The sequence below is a fragment of the Balearica regulorum genome, chromosome 3, assembly GCF_011004875.1.
Source record: "Balearica regulorum gibbericeps isolate bBalReg1 chromosome 3, bBalReg1.pri, whole genome shotgun sequence".
In the NCBI taxonomy this organism is placed as follows: Eukaryota; Metazoa; Chordata; class Aves; order Gruiformes; family Gruidae; genus Balearica; species Balearica regulorum.
Genome location: NC_046186.1, coordinates 39,613,429 through 39,632,570, shown reverse-complemented (window position 1 = coordinate 39,632,570; position 19,142 = coordinate 39,613,429). Strand labels below are relative to the sequence as shown.

The following is a 19,142-nucleotide window of genomic DNA, read 5'->3' as shown; positions in this document are numbered from 1 at the left end:
AAATATTCTAGTGTGCTGTACTGTGATGGCTGTTGCAGTGTATTTTGCATACCTGTTCTTCTGATTTTGAAATAATGATCTGAAAATTCTGAGTTTGAGAGCTAAATGATCACATTTACTATTTGTAAGTTGAGAACTGACTCCTCAGCTTGAATCAATTCTATTTAGATTTCATGCCAAAGTCTGAGATTTTCTCTTTCCAAAAATATTCGTCCTATGATTTGTATTAATAAACACTAGGGATACTTTTCTTTCACTCACTCTGAACTTTGGAATAATGAACAATAAATAACTTTGTATAACCTTAAAATGTAGTTCTTAGGAAATGGAAATGTTTTGCTTGTAAGGAACCATCCTGGCTTGCAGATAGTTTATCAGTATCTAGATAGCAGTACATTCATATTGAGTGGGAAAAATAGCTAGGATCATCCTGGGGCTGCAGAGATTTGGGTTAGCGAAACCAGTACTTCCATAGTAAGCAGGAAGTGTTTAAGAGTTGTTTAGTGATATCTTCCAGGAGGAAGAATGATCAGGATTCAAGCTGATGGTGCAGAGGACTTTATTCAACAATCATTTGGTTAAAAGTTTGAAAATAGATCTAACATAGTCAGCCTCAATAAATTTTGAACTTCTGCAGCATTCCATTGTTTAGATTTTAGGGATCCCCTAAATGAGATGATAATTTCCATGCTCGTACCTTATCTGTCTAACAGGTATGCATTTTAATTTAACACTTAAATTATCTGGCTGGGATTTTTTTATGTTACGTCAATATGGGGGACTAATATCATTGAGGTTTATCCTATAATAATCAAACGTATGTTTGCTATTGCCTAATTCACCTCTCAAGTGGCATAAAACCTGGTTGATTTTTAGTGTTGGTTTGTGGTTTATTTTCCCCCTAGTTGGGCATGAACCTGAACACTGGTCTGTCTACAGGAGGTATCTTGAATTTTATGTGCTTGAGTCGAAGCTGACGGAGTTTCACGGTATGTTCTCCATCATCTGGAAAGCCACTTTACCACTGCTGTGATTATCATTCAGTACTGAACTGAAATTTAAAATAATGAATCTAATGTTTGCTGTGTTACAAGAATACTTTAATCTCCTCGATATCTTTATTAGGTACGTTTCCTGATGCTCAGCTTCCCTCAAAGAGAATCATTGGCCCCAAGAACTACGAGTTCTTAAAATCCAAGAGAGAGGAGTTTCAGGAATATCTGCAGGTATCAAATAAACTTTTGGAACAAAGAATATTCTAAAACTAATAATATAAAATTAATAAAAGAATTTCCTGCTATTGCTTTTTATTTGTTTCCCAGTAAGTTGGGTTATAGAAAGGATTGAAGTAAGTTTTGTGTGACTGAAAAGAGAAATCTTTTGTGAATGACAATATCTGTGGTAATATAATGCTCTTTGAATATCTCTCTTTGCTATAGAGAAACTGATTTTTAAAGGTTAGTTTTAAAGTACTTACACTGCTTTCTTTCCTTCTGTCTCAAAGAAACTTCTGCAACATCCAGAACTAAGTAACAGCCAGCTTTTAGCTGACTTCCTGTCCCCTAATGGAGGAGAGACTCAGTTTCTTGATAAAATGTTGCCTGATGTGAATCTTGGTATGTAATATGCTAGTTGTTTATGCTGTACAAATAGTAGTCCTGTAGATACTGTGATTGATTGAGAGTAGTAATGAATGGATAACTCTTGTGTAAGGGTATGGAGGTGGGAAATAAGAACTCTGATCCTTCACAGTCCTTAAAATTATAGCTTAGCAAGCAAGATCTGCTGATACTTTTTCCTTGAAGAAAAAGGACATTTTGAGATTATGGGAAAAAAGGGCTTAAGTGGTTGCTTTTGAATCTTTATGTCAGCAAGCAAGTTGATAAGATTTCTCTAACAAATTTCATAGTTCAAGAAGACATACAGTATTGTCACAAGTCAAATCTGCACAAGTCAGTCATTGTTTACAGGTGTGATGTGTGATGATATAAATGATTTCTTAATATAAAGTACCCTTGGGTGTTAGTGGATTAAAATCTTGATATTAATCTGAAAACTGCAATATTTACTATTTCTACTATTAGCTAGTCTTAAGATCTCTTTTGTAATAGAATTTGAGGCAGTGGTGTGATACAGGCAGGGCAAATGGAAATTGAGAAGTTGATAAATTGTTGATATCTAATGTAACAGTTGATAATAAATCCAAACAGACTGCAGCATTGCTTTACAGCTTTGGCTGCAATGTAGCTGTCTTGAAGTAGTGGGCCTGAGCTGGTAAGGTCAACCTCAGGGCCATTCTGTCTTCATGTGTTGTAGCACTTGTGGTTCTGGCCCCAGTGTAGTCCAGGAAAGCCATGTCTGAACTGTGCCACTGCATTCCTGCTTCTCCCGGTCATGGTGTGAACCTGCTTGAGTGGATGCTCTCCTGGTGTGCTTACTAAGTTGTTGAATGAGATTTTGGTGGTCATCCTCCAGTTAAAGGATTTGGTTTTGTTTCAGACCTCCCCCCTAGATCCAATTGTACATTCTTTAAAAAAGCTTATAATTATGGTGTTTACTGTGATGCATCTCATGTCTGAGACCATGCTTCGCTTCCCCAAATTATCATTTTAACAAGTCTTGGCATTTCAGTAGGGCTCTTTGTGAGAATGAGCGATTTTATTATCATTTGATCATTGTACATACTTTCTGATGTAAATTCAAATGTAATGACATGTAGATAAGAACAATAATACTGTAAACTTAGTTCTTAAAATAAAAGTAATCCTAGACACTGTAATTTTTCAGCATTCAAAGTTACTCTGCTGTATCCTGATAGCCCTAACATGACAGGAGAGCTGATTTTTAAGACCACAGCTGTAGCCAGTCCAATTTGTAAAACTTCACTGACCAGTATTTTCGAGACTGGATCCTTCCAGAATCTCTCCAGATGAGCTGATTTTTTTTTCAGGGAAAGAGGAGATGAAGAACTTAGATACAGAAAATTGTGCCTATGCTGGTGTCATATAGTACTGGTGTTGTGGTGCTATACCTGTTTATGTTTGAGCCTCTAGAAAATTTACAAAGGCAGACCTAGGGTACTTTGCTTTTTTTAAAAAAAAATCGCATAATCATCTGTATATTTTTCATATTTTAAGTATCTTTTCTTGAAAAGTACTAAGCATTGTTATATGTTAGATATGTGGAACTTAACTTTTTGTGCCAAATTAAAAAAATACAGATTTAAAAAACTATTTTATTTTTAACTTAAATACTAGACAATGAGTACATAAAATGTAGCAGAGCAAAATGTCTTTAAGATTAGGCAGTAGTAACAGAAAGTTTTTGTTTGTTTCTAATTATAGGTAAAATTATAAAATCTGTTCCAGGAAAGCTGATGAAAGAGGTGAGTAAATCTTCCAGGTTGCCAACATTTTAACCTCAATGGCTAATTTTATGTGCTACTAACTTACAGGCTAGTCAGAATTTTGTGTGGAAACTCAGGTTTTTGTTTGAGTTTTATTTTTTCTATAATTATGCAAGTGACAGGTCACTTATCTTATTTCAGAAAGGTCAGCATTTGGAGCCATTCATCATGAATTTTATCAACTCCTGTGAATCTCCCAAGCCTAAACCAAGTAGGCCTGAACTTACCATTTTGAGTCCCACTTCTGAAAACAACAAGAAGGTACAGTAAGTCATCTTCCTTCTCCACTTTACAGGAGTGGGGAAAAATGACCATACTCTGAAAATGCAAAGAATAAACAAGAAAAAACCATAAATATAACAGAAAGAGAATGATAGTGCAGGGACTTTTGTCCTCTTCTGTCTTGTAAATTTCTTAGTCTGAATTACTTTTGAGGGTTGGTTGTTGGTTGGTTTTGGTTTGTTTGTGTGGTGTTTTCTTTTTAAATTCTTACTGGATTTGGAGATGAGGATACAGAGTAGACAGCCTGGGAAGTACAGAGAGAAGAAGAGGGGAAGCAGAGATGTAAAACGGGGAATGTTTTCATACCATAAGGCAACGTACTTTTAGAAGTGAGACAAGCTTGAGTGTTTGACAAATGTGTGGCTTGCCAAAGTGCTACAAGCCAAAATTGTAAAGGTGCTGATACCTGTTTATCTGCCTTTAAAACATTAGTATACAGTTCATTGATGTTGGCATATATAATAGGTTAACTACATAACAACTGTAGTTTCTGTCTCCAACATTGCCACAGCTAAAGCCCAATACTTCCAATTTTAACCTTTTATTTGACAATAGGAAAAGGTAGTCCCTTTCTTAATAATCATAGAATCCTAGAATGGTTTGGATTGGAAGGGACCTTAAAGATCATCTAGTTCCAACCCCCCTGCTATGAGCAGGGACACCCTCCACTAGACCACGTTGCCCAAAGCCCCATCCAACCTGGCCTTGAACTCTTCCAGGGATGGGGCATCCACAACCTCTCTGGGCAACCTGTTCCAGTGCCTCAACACCCTCACAGTATTTTTTCCTTATACCTAATCTAAATTGACCCTCCTTCAGCTTGAACCCATTACCCCTTGTCCTGTCACTACACTCCCTGATAAACAGTCCCTCACCATCTTTCCTGTAGGCCCCTTCAGGTACTGGTAAGCCGCAATTAGATCTCCCCAGAGCCGCCTTCTCTCCAGGCTGAACAGTCCCAACTCTCTCAGCCTAATCTTGTATCTAGAGACTGGTAAAACTTACTTGAAAGACTTCCGTTAGCTTCAGGGACTTTAAAAAGACACTGGTTATATATTATATTGCTTTAGAGTGTTAATGTATTTGTTGAATTTACAGAGGCATATTGTTTCTGGACTAGGATTTCAGAGACCCCCAACTCAGTGTTACGGAGTTGATGTGATTTGGGACAAAATATTTCATGTACATTGACTTTGCTGTGTGAGAGGTTCTAAAAGAAAATTCAGTATTACATGCTTTTCTTCTATCTTCTTCTAACTTTGGGAAGAGGAGTTGAAACTGGACTATGTAAGCCAGGACACTTCACTTTGCAAAGCGATAAATTGGAGATGTGTGATAGCCTAAAGAATAATGCATAGCCTGAGAGGGCAGGGGATACATCGGGGGTTTTTCCCTTCTATCTCCTAGTGCAAAAAAATAAGAGGCATTAAATGAAGGTGGTAGGAGCCAGGTTCAAAACAAAAAGTGGTAACTCTTGCAGTGGTTAGTAGACTTGTGGAACTCCTTGCCAAAAGATGTTGTGAATACTGTATAAGTTTAAATAACTATAAAGTGAGACTGGAGAAATTCACAAAAAAAGGAAATATATTCAGGGTGAATACCTGTAGAGAAACTGTATCCAGCTCTTGAACTTTTTTTTCAGTTGAAAACAATTGGAGACTGAAAGAGTATTGGTGAAAAGCACTGTCTATGCCCATTCTCTTCTTGCAAGAGCTAGAAGCCCAGGATCCGTTTATGGTTCTTGTTGGTGATGGGCTGTTAAAAAAGTGGACCTTTTGATTTCCCTCACTGTAGACATTTTTATAGTATTATGACACTTACAGAACTTGCAGCTACAAAACTTTTGTACTGATTAAGTACAATGGCAGTTAAATCTATTAATTTGTTTAGATTTCATCTTCTAAACCTGAAGTCTGAATTACTACAGCCAATATTGTAGTGTTAGCTTACATGTGTACACACACAAAATTAGTATCCGTCATTTCAAGTCCTTACCTTGGGCACTGTTACCAAGGTTAAGATATTTTGCTATTGCTGTCTATTCAGAGGGGTATAAATATATCAGTAGTTTTAAATATCAGATCTAGAGGTTTTGACTTGTGCTGGAAACAGTATATACATAAATACTTCAAATGTGTTTTATAAACCAGCTGACAGCATCCTACAGCATAGTATGAACAATCAGTTAATTTTTTTAATTATCATCTGTCAAGAACTACTGAAGTTAGTAGTTTTAATACATTTAACATATTTAACTAAAATGTTTGAACAACAAGTTTTGCACTCTGAAGCATTCCTGTGAAGATAGGGTTCTTTCTGTAGTTTGCTTGAAAAACTTTATTAAACTTTATCAAAATGAATTCTTTAAAGTGGTGTTCAAAACCATTTGGATTGTAGAAGATTTAAAAACTGTTAGCATTGCTTAGTTAAAATGCAAACTCTGAAAAGTCAGTATGTTATTCTTGTAAAGGAACATGTATACAGAAATTTCAGGCTCTGAAACGAGGTTTTTCCAACTCTTTTCAACTGTGATGATCTCGGGAAAGCAAAGAGCTGGCTGCATTTTGCTTTTCATTTTGGAATACTGAAGTTACCTTAAACAAAATGTAGATCTTTACTGCCTTCTGTTTTCTAATGCCATTTTCAGAAATAGTGTTGTGGGGCAAACCTCCATATCACAGTGACTAACTGTCTATGTGTGCGCTCCATTGGAGACACAAGTTTGTGGAGTCCAGGTTGGAGTCATTGCTCCTACTGCTGATTACCCTGTAGGAGGTGCTTTTGTCATGAGTTTCTGTGCAGAGAGCAAAACAGATGAGGCTAGTCCCAGCTCTCCATTCCTTCTCATTGTCTATTTTGAGAGTGAATTCACTGTTTTTCTAAGCAACGTTATTCTAGTTAGCTGTTTTATGTATAAGTGATTGGTTCTGCATATATTTTAGATTTTTTTTTTCTTTCCCAAAAGAAATCTGTTTTGTTTTGGGGAGCCATTTGCTGTAAATGGATGGAAAGTTTCAGACTTCAGTGTATCTCCTGATTTTTATTTAATGATGGGTACTCAAGACACTTTATCTCGAGGGATGCTGCAAGACAGTTCTATGATCAGATACTCAGTCTCTATGCTCAGATTATAATTTTGACCAGCCGGGGCATGTATGCCTAAGGAATTAATGTGCTGACTGCTTTCTCACTAATTTCCCATCTATCTGTTTAGCCAGAGTGCACATACACTGTAATTATTAGAGATCTGATATCTCAGGTGTGTTACGGTCTCTGCTGAGTCTTCCCAAGCACATTGTGAAATTCATCCCTCTTGCTGATTTGTTGGGGTGCTTGTGCATTTTTTGCTAGACAGTTTTTTCAAGTCAGCCCACGTTTGGGAAAAAGCTTTGTACCAGGTGCCAGGACACTGTGCCATTTACATCTTGTCACTTCTTGGATTTGATTTGTAAGCCACACCGGTTTCGTCTTTCAGACCATTTTAGTTCAGATCAGTGATGCTTTTTGGAAGCAAATCACTTGATCATCTCTGCTTATCATGTTTTCTCTCATACTAGTGAGTTGTCTTAGAACTCATTAACTGAATTTATTTCAGATGAAACTAAGCTGGAAAACACTGTCTAGGAATGCAGGCACCAAGGGTGTTCAGTCCAAAGGCCAGACCGAGGTAACACTCCTCTCTACCCCCCGGCAAATACATGTGGCATAGACTTCAGTTGTTTGATTCTGCAATTTTACTTCTGTTGTGCCACACGACATCTTCATGAAGGTGTAAGCACTGCGCAGTAGTGTGGCACCCTTACGTCCTGGTGATGGAGATGAATGCTAAATGCCTGTACCAGGATTCTGTGAGCCACCTGTATGGAGTCAGTGAGGAGGGCTGGCAGGCAGCTAAAGAGACAGAAGGTCGGTGCTTTCTGAGTGCCCATCTGTGAGAAGAACATGTTATCTCATAGCGAGAATGTTCAACACAGAATTTTTTGGTAAATGCTAGAGTCGATTTCCAGCTGATGCTTGTATTGCCACAGTGTTCCCATATATCTTGTCTGACGCAGATGTGTTTATTCTAGTATCAACATGTTGGAATCTGCTGAGAGAACAATACGCATTCCCCAGTGCTTGTGCTGCCAACTCTTTTGCTGTGAATAGGGTACACCCAGGCTACCTTTTCATCAACAGGCTGAATGAGAAATGCCTGAAAGACTGTCAGGGCAGGTGGAAACTTTAGTTCAATCAGAAATGTGCCTGCTTCTGTTAAAGATTTTCTGTATGCTGCTTCCTTTTGAATATTCCTGGTATGTGTGTATGGCTATATGTTTTAAATATTGGTGGAAAGACTTCTAGTTACAAATGCATAATGAACATGGGTAGTGAACCTTAGGACAGCCAGTAGCAATTGGGTTCTATCTTGTATCAGATCCACCAGATTGAAAGAGTTACCAACCTCCCTGGTTAAAACAAATAAATGAACAAAAAGCCCTGCTCTCCCCTCTGACGGGTGCCAACAGGATTTCTGGCTTTCCCAGCTGTGTTTCTGTTTGGAAGGTCTGTAAGCGGCTCGATCGTCTTCCGAACATACTTTCATCAGACTTGCTAGAATAGATCGGGACTTCTCAGCAGATGCAGACTTAGCAGAATATGCCCACAAAGACATTGTTCTGCTGGCAACAGCAATAAAACCTGCTTTTGCAACACCCAACAGTATAATGTATGTTTATGCATAGTTACTTGGAGGAAGACATGGTTGCTTTTCAATACGTTAACTGATGTGGTTCAGACACTACATACATTCTTTCTTCTTACCATTTTGGTAGAGTTATCTGTACTTTGCAAATGAGCAGGTAAAAAGGTGGAGAGGTTCATGCCTCTTGGCTGTGGATATTGTTCATAATCGTAGTATTGCTTCTATAAACTTCACACCTATGCTGGAACATATAGGCATATATTTGCATATGCACTCACCATTAAGTGACTTTCTTTTTTCTATTAGACACTTTATGAAAGCATTCATACTTATTTTGCTTGCTTTTTCCATTGAGGTAGAATAGATAGCCGATTGTACCAGGGATTACTTTGGTCTTTTTCATAATACAGGCCTTTTATCTTTCACTTGCTTCAAGAGCTCCGCTTCCATTATTATCCAGTACCAATCTGTGCAATTTCCTCATTGAAAGCTTTTTAAGACTGTTATAATCACAGTTATGAGCATTATATCACATCTTGAATTTTAACATGCACAGAAACATTTAAAAGCAAAATTCCGTGCTTATCTGAATTGTGAATATAATCTCAACTTTTGTATTAGATATCCAATTCCATGTTTTTCACTTGGCTTTCCTCTGAGCCAACATCCTGGAAAGTGCAAAGCACCTTCTAAGTAGAACTGTAACGCCGCTTCATGTCACGACCGCTGCATCCTTCAGATGTGAATTGCTAATGACTGTAAAATACCCACTTGCACTGGAATAGTGCAAAGCGTATACTTTATAAAAACTGCTCATTGGCTCAGTAATTTTGGCACACATTGATCTGCTGTTGCTTTCTGAAATGTCGTGTGCAAGAGTCTAAGCTTTCAAAGGTTGACATTGATCAAGGAACCATTATATTTAAGATGCCAGACAGATTATCCATGTGCAGAGGTAAGTACAATGTTCAAAATACACTGCTTCTGGTTTGAGGCGACAGTTGAAGTAACTTTTGGAAGTCAAAAAGCTTTGCCTTAAGATGGCCTTCATGTTTCGTGGGGTTTTGTTTTTTTTTTTTCTTTTTTAAATAGATCACCTACCAGACTGCTGTTAATGATTTAGTTTGTCCTGTACATGCACAATAGGCTGCTTTGAGTTGGCTCAGTTTGTATTGCCTCTGTCAGGACGTGAGATGTATCTAAAAAATGAATGAGGCTCTTGTTTAAGTTGCAATAATTCAACTAAGATTTTCCCAGTGTCCTCGTTTCGGTATTGAGGAGGATATAGACTTCAGTTTATACAAGGTTTTTTAAACAACATACCAGGGACGCTTGCATACAGTAGGCGTGAATAATTATGTGTTCTTTTCAGGTTTGTTACTCTTCTGGATACCAGTCATCCACCAGTGCATTAACCATATATGCTCTTTCATGTAATTTATGTAGTAATTTGGCGTTGTTTAATTTGAGTGAACTTTGTGAAGATAATGCCAGCAGTTCAGCTCTTAACAAAAGAGAGGACCTAAAGAAGCACAAGTCAAAACCTGAGTCTTACCCGATTTCCTTATGTAATTTTTTCTAAGAGTGCAGAGTGTTTTGTTTAGAGACTTGCATGATTCAGAACCTGTTGTGATTTGACCTTATTTACTTCAGGAATAATTGCTCTACACAAAGTGAACCACATAGAAGCAAATTACTTCCCATTCCTTGGAACTATTTTTAATTTGGGAGTGATACAGAAAAATCTGTGTCAGTAGCAATCATCTCAACTTAGGCAACACTACAATTACATTGCATTTGCTTCTAGTTCTGGGATATTTTTTTTAGAAGCTTGGTATAAACTTTTGAACTTTCTTTTCATAATACAGAGTATTTTGTATAAATTCTTTTTTATCTTTTGATCAACAGTTTTGGGGATAAGATAATCTAAAATAAACTGTTAATGGTGATTGCTAGATATTGTCAAATGTGAAGAGCTTCAGGATTCAGAGAACTCCTCCTTTGCAGCTGCTGGAGCCCATGGACTTGGTGGGGGGAGGAGAGTCCTGCCGTGGTGGTGTGGGACTCCTGACAGAATGCAGGGAAGAGCCTCTTGGGATTTTACAAATATTATCTTTGGGGAAGAACCAAAGGCAAGGAAATGGAGGGATCGTGGGGGTGGGGAACAGGAGAAAATAGAAGGATAAAGGAATAAAATGAGAAATGGGATAAATGGAAAAGGTAATTTACAAAGATTTCTGAAACTTTTGCTATAAATAATCAAGATGGCAGGAGGAAAAGGGATTTCTCTGTGTAAAAAGTTGGATATTTTGTCCAGAAACCATGGTATTTATTTCAAAATAGAAGCCAAAAGGAAATTTTAGGAACACTTGGATGTCGTAGGGTTCCCCTGTGACTTAAGGCTGACAAACTCTGTATCCTTTATGCTCCTCATTGACAGAATGAGATGCATCAAAAGGAATCAAAGCCCGTGATAAATGTCTAGGTACATGAAGGTATTGGGAGCAAAAGGGCTCACGAATTATTGTCTTGATCACCGTGCTGATTTGTTCTGAATCCAGGTATTTTGGTTGTTGACATCTTGGCAACATGTGACATGCTCTTTATTGTTTTTCCTCCCTTTGGAAAGTAAAGAGTTTTAATTTTTTTTTTTTTTTTTTTTTTTTTAGTAATGCAAAACTGATTAATTCTTTGAAAGCTCTGAAAAAAGCTACTTTTAATTAAAAAAACCCACCACAAACCCACAAAAAACCCAACCCAAAGAACTTTTGCCTTCGAATGCAGTGTTTTCAGTCTTATGTTTCTATTTTTAGCTTTTCAATGATTTATTCAAGAATAATGCAAACCGGTCTGAGAATACAGAAAGACGACAAAATCAGAACTACTTCATGGAAATGATGACTGTAGAAGGAGTCTATGACTACTTAATGTATGTTGGTAAGAAGTGATTTCTCTTCATTATTCTTATACTTCATGCCAAATAGGAAGTTTTGGTCCTTTGGTAAGAAATAAAATTCTGGTGTAGTAATCACAGATAATTCAGCACTTTGCAAGCTTAACAATATACAACTTTAAAAGTCTTTAAAAAACTTTACTGCGGTGCGAAAATATCATAATTTATCATTCGTTATTGCTCAGGTGTTTTGTTATATCTCTTTCTTTCTGCATCTCAGAGTATGAGTTTATGGGAGTAGGATCTTTCCCTTTTCTCAGGTGTGCCTAGGCTGCTTGTACACTCTGGGTGGGAGCTAATTAATAAAAATACTTAAAGGAAGTATTTGATAAGCAGCCTGGAGAATAGTGATTTTTCAGCATTGTACTTAGAAGACTAATATTTGCTTGTTTGCAATCCTTTTGTTCTTTTTTTTTCTTTTGAATAAGTGACTCCTTTATCATCATTATTAGGAGAACATTATAAATGGGTGTTACTGTAACTTTGCAGGTCGAGTAGTTTTCCGCATTCCTGACTGGCTGCATCACCTCTTGATGGGAGGAAGAATTCTCTTCAAAAATACATTGGAACTCTACACTGACTATTACTTGCATTATAAGTTAGAACAGCTATTTCAGGAGCACCGGTTGGTTTCTCTGATAACACTGCTGAGAGGTTAGTAAAAGACACATCTTTGATGTGAAAATACTACTTTAGTTTGATATTTGAAATCCTTTCTTTTAAAATTCCAAGTACTAAACTTTGCAATGCTTGATTAAAGCTAAAGGAGTCTTAAAAAAAAATCAAGTTGGCCTATTAAAAAGATTCCAAAAGCTTATTGCAGAAAGATGCTGAGTCAGCCATGTTGTCTGTCAGTGATGATTACAGAAAAAAAGTATGAATAGTAATTTGCTAAGGTGTGCAAAGAACAAGAAAAACAGGATAAAGGCAGTTTAGTATATCAGAGCTTGAATATTTCCTGCAATCTTTAAATTACTTTTCACTTGTGTGCTGCATCACAACCCTTTATTGTTAATTTTTTTGTTCCCTTTGTTGTGGTGGGCTTTTGAGAGGGCTTGAGTGTTCTTGACCTTCAAATAAGGGAAGGGGAGAGAGGTTAAAAAAAAAATTTAAAACTGATGTCACAGCTGTAGAGAAGTATTATCTGACTACAGTCTGATCTAAACAACACATCTGGCCAAAGCTCTGGAATCAAGACAGCTCTGTCCTTATCAAACCAAAAAGAAAGCTTGTGAAAGACAAACAAAGAAAGGAGTAAATCTTTCAGAGCCTAAAACCAAAACTGAGTGCCTAATGTTTCTGATAAACAGCAATTCTTGTTTTTTCATGCACAGATAAATCTGAAATTTTTGACAGTTCCAGTGTTTTAGCACAAGGTATAAATACCGCTTATAGTTCTGAAAGTGTAAGGGAAATTGTAAGTAAGGAGATCATAACTAACCTGAAGTAGAATTGATCCAAACCCAGAAAATAATGCTTTAAAAATTTGAATAGAACGGAAACAAATTGGCAAAAGATTGTCCTCCACACAGGTGGGGTGTTCTGGATTCAATCAGGCTATTGTAGGCAAAAGACTATTATCTGGCAAAGCTAGAATTCCCTTCCAGTCAAGATCGTACAGAAAAGCAACTCAACTTCGAAGCCATAATCCAAACCGCGTTTTATACGTCAGTGATGTATAGCTGCCTGAAGACTTTTTTTTTTTCTCTTTTCCATGTGTCTTCACTGCAGATGCTGTGTTCTGTGAGAATACTGAACCTCGCTCTCTCCAGGATAAACAGAAGCGAGCAAAGCAGACTTTTGAAGAAATGATGAGATACATTCCAGGTTCTGTATTTCATGACTCTCTATATGAGTATGGTTAATTGTTCAAGCAGATGTATAACCCAAATACAGTCACATTAGCTTTCCAAATCAAATAATGCTTACGCTACTGAGATTTGAGTTGACTAGAATACTAGGTGTAAAAACCCAGGAGTTCAGTTTCGTCACTTAAGTGTTGCTGACTAAGGTTGTGGCACAGTCATTAGTGAAGACACGATGGAATTAAAGAGCTTTACAAATGTAAATTTCTTCACCTTTAGAACATTTCTATAGCTTGTATTTTATCGAGATGAAAACTGGGTTAAAAAAGGCACACCATGAAGCCAGAAGATAAATCTGAGCTCTCCTTACACTGAATAAACTAGGAAAGAGGGCCCTGTTTGCTAGGTTGTTCAGAAAGTAGTTTAAAAACTTCAGCTTGTCGTTTATTAAACAATTCATTGTTTATTATGAAAAGTTGATATTATGAAAAGTAATAATTACTCAGGTGTGCAGCCCTGAAAGAAAGGGAGGAAAAAAGGAGGAACCAAAAGAGTGTTATTTTTTCCATTTACTGCTTTAGATAGATAAAATTTGAACTCTTTCTTTAATTTAAACTTTTTTTTTTAATTACTGGAGTTCTATAACTGTATCATATAGCTGTTTTGCAGTGCTTCCTAATGACTTGTGTATTTGTTGGTGGTGTCTGGTTTAGATTTAATAGGCAAGTGCATTGGGGAAGAGGCTAAATACGAAGGCATCAGGCTTCTGTTTGATGGAATGCAGCAACCAGTGCTCAACAAACAGGTAACTTGCAGCACATGAGAAACTTGCCTTTTGGTACAGGATTTCCTGAGGTGAATGTATTGCTATAGCAAGGGAGTGAGCTCTAATTCGGAGTTAAAAATAAAAACCAGTAGTGCCGCCTTGGAGTGTTCTAAATTTTCTTTGTTTTCTTTTAGTTAACTTATGTTCTGCTGGACATTGGGATCCAAGAACTCTTTCCAGAGCTGAGTAAGGTACGTGCTAACTACATTCAAGAGCTGCAGAATTTTTCAAGCTGCTAATGAGTCTGGTTGTTGGTGCGTTTTTGCCATTGTTCCCTTGTAATACTAATTTTAAATTTTGGGGGAAAACTGTAATTTACTAATGTGTTGAAATAATCAAAATCTGGATTATTCACATTTTTGTTAATTAGCTCTTTCCAAATCAGTTTAGGTTCATTTGCCTAGCATACAGCAAGTCTGAGCTGCCTTTCAGTAGAATTGGACAGAGCAATCAGCGGTCAGGATCTCTGTGCCTTTCTTTTTGCTTGTCTCCACTCTCTTTTATGCATTTCTTGATTTAGGAAGTGAATTCTGCATGCAGAGCTCAGGTTGAGCTTCAGCATTTTTTCTTGAGAATATTTGGCAGGAGGGTTTCTTGCCTCTAGTTTGGTCACTGCAATGTTAACTCCAACTATCCAGATAAAGGACAAAGAATTCACATGACACAAAATGCTATATAAATATATAACATTAGGTTTGTGATCCATCTGATATTTGTATTTAGGTATACAAAACCTTCACAGAGTTTTACATAGTAATTTTACAGTTTGGGCTTCATTGTAAGCAGGAGATATTAGCTACTTAACTATATATAAAAAAAACCCCAAACAACAACAAAAAAAATCCCCCAAAACCCCCTCACTTATAATAGATGTTTGTTGCACGAGCCCCTTGTCCGACAACTGTGGAGTGCCAGCAGTTACTTGTTTTGCATGATAAACAGAAACAAATGATAGACGTCAGAACAAGCTAGGGCACCTTCCATTGTTTTCACTGAAATAAGGCCAGCTTAGCAAGTCTGAACTACTCTGTGCATCAGCGCTGTAGCTGGCCGCCTCGCGCTAGTGTTCAAACAGTTAAACAAAAGGAGACCCAGCCAACTAAGGGAATAAGGAAGCAGCCTGGAGACTTGTGTGCTGCAAAAAAGACCTGACTTAGCCCTGCTGTTTAACTCCACTGAACTGGTTTTGTATCTCAGCAGCAAATAATACATATATAGGAACATTGGTCTTTCTTCACTTGATGCTAAAAAAAACTAAAGGCTTTGAGCGTTAAGTGTTTAGATAGTCTCTAAGCCACTTGTCAGGCCCAGAGGGTGGTGATCAGTAGAAGGAAGACTATTTGGAGGCTAGTAACTAGGGAAGTATCCCAGGGGTCACTTGTGGGTCCAGTCTTGTTTAACATCTTCAATAATGATCTGGCTGATGGGGCAGAGTGAAGGGCTGCTGCTGACACAAAATTGGGAGGAGTGGCTGATGCACCAGAGGGTTGTGCTGCCATCCAGAGGGACCTCAACAGGCTAGAGAAATGGACTGACAGGGACCTGAGGAACTTCAACACAGGGCAGTGTGAAGTCCTGCTCCTGGGAGGAACAACCCCAGGCACCAGGACAGGCTGGGGGCCGCCCAGCTGGAAAGGAGCTTGACACAAAAGAACCTGGGGGTTCTGGTGGGCACCAAGTTGACCATGAGCCAGCAATGTGCCCTTGTCGCAACAAAGGCGAATGGTATCCTGGGCTGTGTTAGGAAGAGTGTTGTCAGCAGTTTAAGGGAGGTGGTCCTGCCCTTCTACTCAACACTGGTGAGGCCACACCTGGAGTGCTGTGTCCAGTTCTGGGCTCCCCAGTATGAGAGAGACATGGACATACTGGAAAGAGTCCAGTGAAGAGCCACAAAGATGCTGAAGGGACTGCAGCATCTCTCCTATGAGAAGAGGCTGAGAGAGCTGGGAGTGTTCAGCCTGGAGAAGAGACAGCCCAGAGGATCTTACTGATGTAAGATTGTCCCACAGTACACTGCGTTGGTGCGGCCTCACCTCGAGTACTGCATGCGGTTTCGGGTGCCGCAGTACAAGAAGGACACAAAACTATGGAGAGTGTCCAAAGGAGGGCAACAAAGATGGTGAAGGGTCTAGAGGGGAAGACATATGAGGAGAGGCTGAAGTCCCTTGGTTTGTTCAGTCTAGAGAAGAGGAGACTGAGGGGAGACCTCATCACGGCCTACAGCTTCCTCACTAGGGGGAGCGAAGGGGCAGGCGCTGATCTCCTCCCTCTGGTGACCAGTGATAGAACCCGAGGGAACGGAATGAAGCTGCGACAGGGGAGGTTTAGGTTGGATATTAGGAAAAGGTTCTTCACTGAGAGGGTGGTCGGGCACTGGAACAGGCTCCCCAGGGAAGCAATCACAGCACCGAGCTTGACTGAGTTCAAGAAGCGTCGGGACAACGCTCTCAGTCATATGCTCTGATTCGGCTGGTCCTGTGTGGGGCCAGGAGTTGGACTCGATGATCCTTATGGGTCCCTTCCAACTCAGGATATCCTATGATCCTATATAAATACCTGAAGCGAGGGTGCAAAGAGGACAGAGCCAGGCTCTTTTCAGTGGTGCCCAGTGCCAGGACCAGAGGCAGCAGGCACAAACCGAAACACAGGAGGTTCCCTCTGAACATCAGGAAGCACCTTTTCACTGTGCGGGTGACTGAGCACTGGCACAGGTTGCCCAGGGAGATTATGGAGTTTCCATCCTTGGAGATAATGAGAAGCCATCTGGGCACAGTCCTGGACAACCAGCTCGTGGTGGCCCCACTTGAGGTTTGGACCAGATGATGTCCAGAGGCACCTTCCAACCCCAACCATGCTATAACTTCGTAAGTGTACATGTTTAATGCGGTGAAATATTTTTTTTCTTTGCAAGCAAATCAAAAGAAGATTATTTAATTAAAATCAAGATTATGGTTTGTACAACTTCGTAATCCATCCTTTTTTTCTGTGTAACTGTGACACTGCCTGAGTGCTCTGCACTGGGAATCTCTCCAGTGAGTGTTCTCTCTGTTCAACAGAACCTGGTCCTTTCTGAGTTACTTGATACCAAAATGTGTTTGTAGTTACAGTGAAGAACAGAGCAATATTTCCGGTCGGTCAGCATTTAAAGGGAAAACTGAGGATTCTGGAAGTTTTGCTTTGAGCACTGCTCCTTCAGCAGGGGAAACAGCGATGGGAGAAGTGGGAATGTTTTCGTAAGCAGGGATGTCAATCTGCTGCCCAATCTTGAGATCTGGTATCTTGAAAGTATATCCTGCTACGCATACAAATATGGATATATACTGGATCACTTCAGATATGCCGTGTTTAATGGCAGCATGTGTAAGTGAGCAAATTCTAAGGATAAGAGCTGAAACTCACCTAATATATAAGTTTTGCCCTTAATACAATGTACATCCAGTCCCTTGGAAGTCTGTCAGACAGGATGCAAGGAAAAGGGACAGCTGAGAGAGGAGCAGCATTCCTAGCAGAGGAAGGAAAGAAATCCAGTTGAAAAAATACCATGTCAGTGCCACTTCCAGAGCAGAAAATTGCTGTGTTAAGAAAACTGTATTTAGCAGTTAAGAATGGGGGAGGTGAGAACTTCTAGAGAAAGAAGAAAATACCTATTTTGAGATATAGTACTAAAAACCTGAAAGCAGTAGCCTTCCTTTCTCTTAACTCTGGTTTCAAGTGGATGTTTTCAAATACCATTAGTCATTGCAGCTCAGTTGAATCATTTATATGTAAATATGCATTTTCATACTTAATTTTTTTTTCCTCCGTTACTGTTTTACAGGGTTCGAAGGAAGCTAGTTCTGTGTCATGTTGGATGTGAATGCAGGGACCTTGCTGGACACCCAGTAGAAACACCTGCTGTGCACTGTTGGAATGGACATGTGACATTTTAACCTTGCATTGTATATTTTCTTGTAAATAGCATAAAATCTAAGTTCTAAAAAAAAATATCTCTTTATGCAATAAAGACATTAAAATTTAATACCAATTATAAGTAAATAATGTATCTCTACTTGTTATTTAAAATTTGCTTTAGCTGTTACCAGTAAAAGTCCAATTAATTTCCCCAAAATATCTGTGTAGGAAATTACAGGATGACATAAAATAAGATGGCTGGGAGACCAGCCAACGTGTGCTTTGCTAAAAGAGCAATTACTGTTGTCTTCCTTAAAGGATATGTAGAAAAATTGTTTGGAAGAAGTTGTAGAATGCTCCCATGAAGTTATTTTTAACTATCTTAACAAATCTTACTAATTTTTTTAAAACAAAATTACATGATTGAATCTGTTGCATACAAATCATCTCAGAAATATCTTTGGCCTTCATGCTTTCCGTGAGCATGGAAAAACCCAGAATTTATTTAATATCTGACCTTCAAATAGAAAGCACTCTTAAAATAATAATGGGTGTGAAAAGTGGTTTTGACTTTTACCATAGCCTTTATTTTTCTGCGACTTCTTATCTGGATTTGTTGGGTTTTTTCCTGACATCTTCTTTACAGGCTTAGAAAGGAGGATGTGAGTCAGTTCATAGCATTTTCTAAAAATTTATTAGGATAAATGTGGAAGACTTTTCCTCTAAGTCTTAATTTGTTGGCCCAGCCTTTATAAAAGACACTTTGAAAAGGACTTCAATGTGTGCATTTTTTTAACAAGTTTTACTCTCAGAACAAAACAGACATATTTTAATAGGAATTCCTCAATTTTTCTTTTCTGACAACACCAGTTTTCTCCTTTTTTTTACAAACCAACCAATCTAACGCAGTATTCGTGTTCTTTGTCAGCACAATTTGCATTATTTATCTATGACTTTGACAAACAGAAGGAAAAGGTATACAAAAAGGTGTTATTTCTCTGGGTATGCCAAAGGAATTGTTATAACTCTTTAAAAATTGGTGTGCGGGTCCGTAAGTGCACTCTCTGTTACTGGTTTTATGTTGATTTGGGGAAGCTCATTCTGTAAATTAGTTACTTTAGGGACTGGTGTTCACAAATCGTCAATGCCAGGTTATAACTACCAGTGTGTCAAGGTCAGTTGTTCTTTGTCTCCCTGTTCTGACACAACTTACCTAATGCACCTGTGTGATCCAGATCTTTTCATGCCCAACCCTTGAATTTTATGTGGAAGCAAATGAGGTCTTGAAATTTAAG

General features: G+C 38.4%; 1 protein-coding gene across 2 annotated transcripts in view; it reads left to right on the top strand.

The window, feature by feature from the left end:
* Positions 1-18,620, top strand: part of SNX14 (sorting nexin 14) — a 61,911-nt gene extending 43,291 nt beyond the window's left edge. For both annotated transcript variants that reach the window (XM_075747634.1, XM_075747633.1), the window contains 11 exons: positions 906-989; positions 1,126-1,226; positions 1,505-1,616; positions 3,345-3,385; positions 3,548-3,667; positions 11,186-11,309; positions 11,815-11,979; positions 13,057-13,152; positions 13,844-13,935; positions 14,091-14,147; positions 17,774-18,620. In XM_075747634.1, coding sequence (XP_075603749.1) covers positions 906-989; positions 1,126-1,226; positions 1,505-1,616; positions 3,345-3,385; positions 3,548-3,667; positions 11,186-11,309; positions 11,815-11,979; positions 13,057-13,152; positions 13,844-13,935; positions 14,091-14,147; positions 17,774-17,812 — 1,031 coding nt within the window. In that variant the 3' untranslated portion in view covers positions 17,813-18,620. The remainder of the gene's footprint in view (positions 1-905; positions 990-1,125; positions 1,227-1,504; positions 1,617-3,344; positions 3,386-3,547; positions 3,668-11,185; positions 11,310-11,814; positions 11,980-13,056; positions 13,153-13,843; positions 13,936-14,090; positions 14,148-17,773) is intronic.
* The last annotated feature ends 522 nt before the right edge of the window (positions 18,621-19,142 follow it).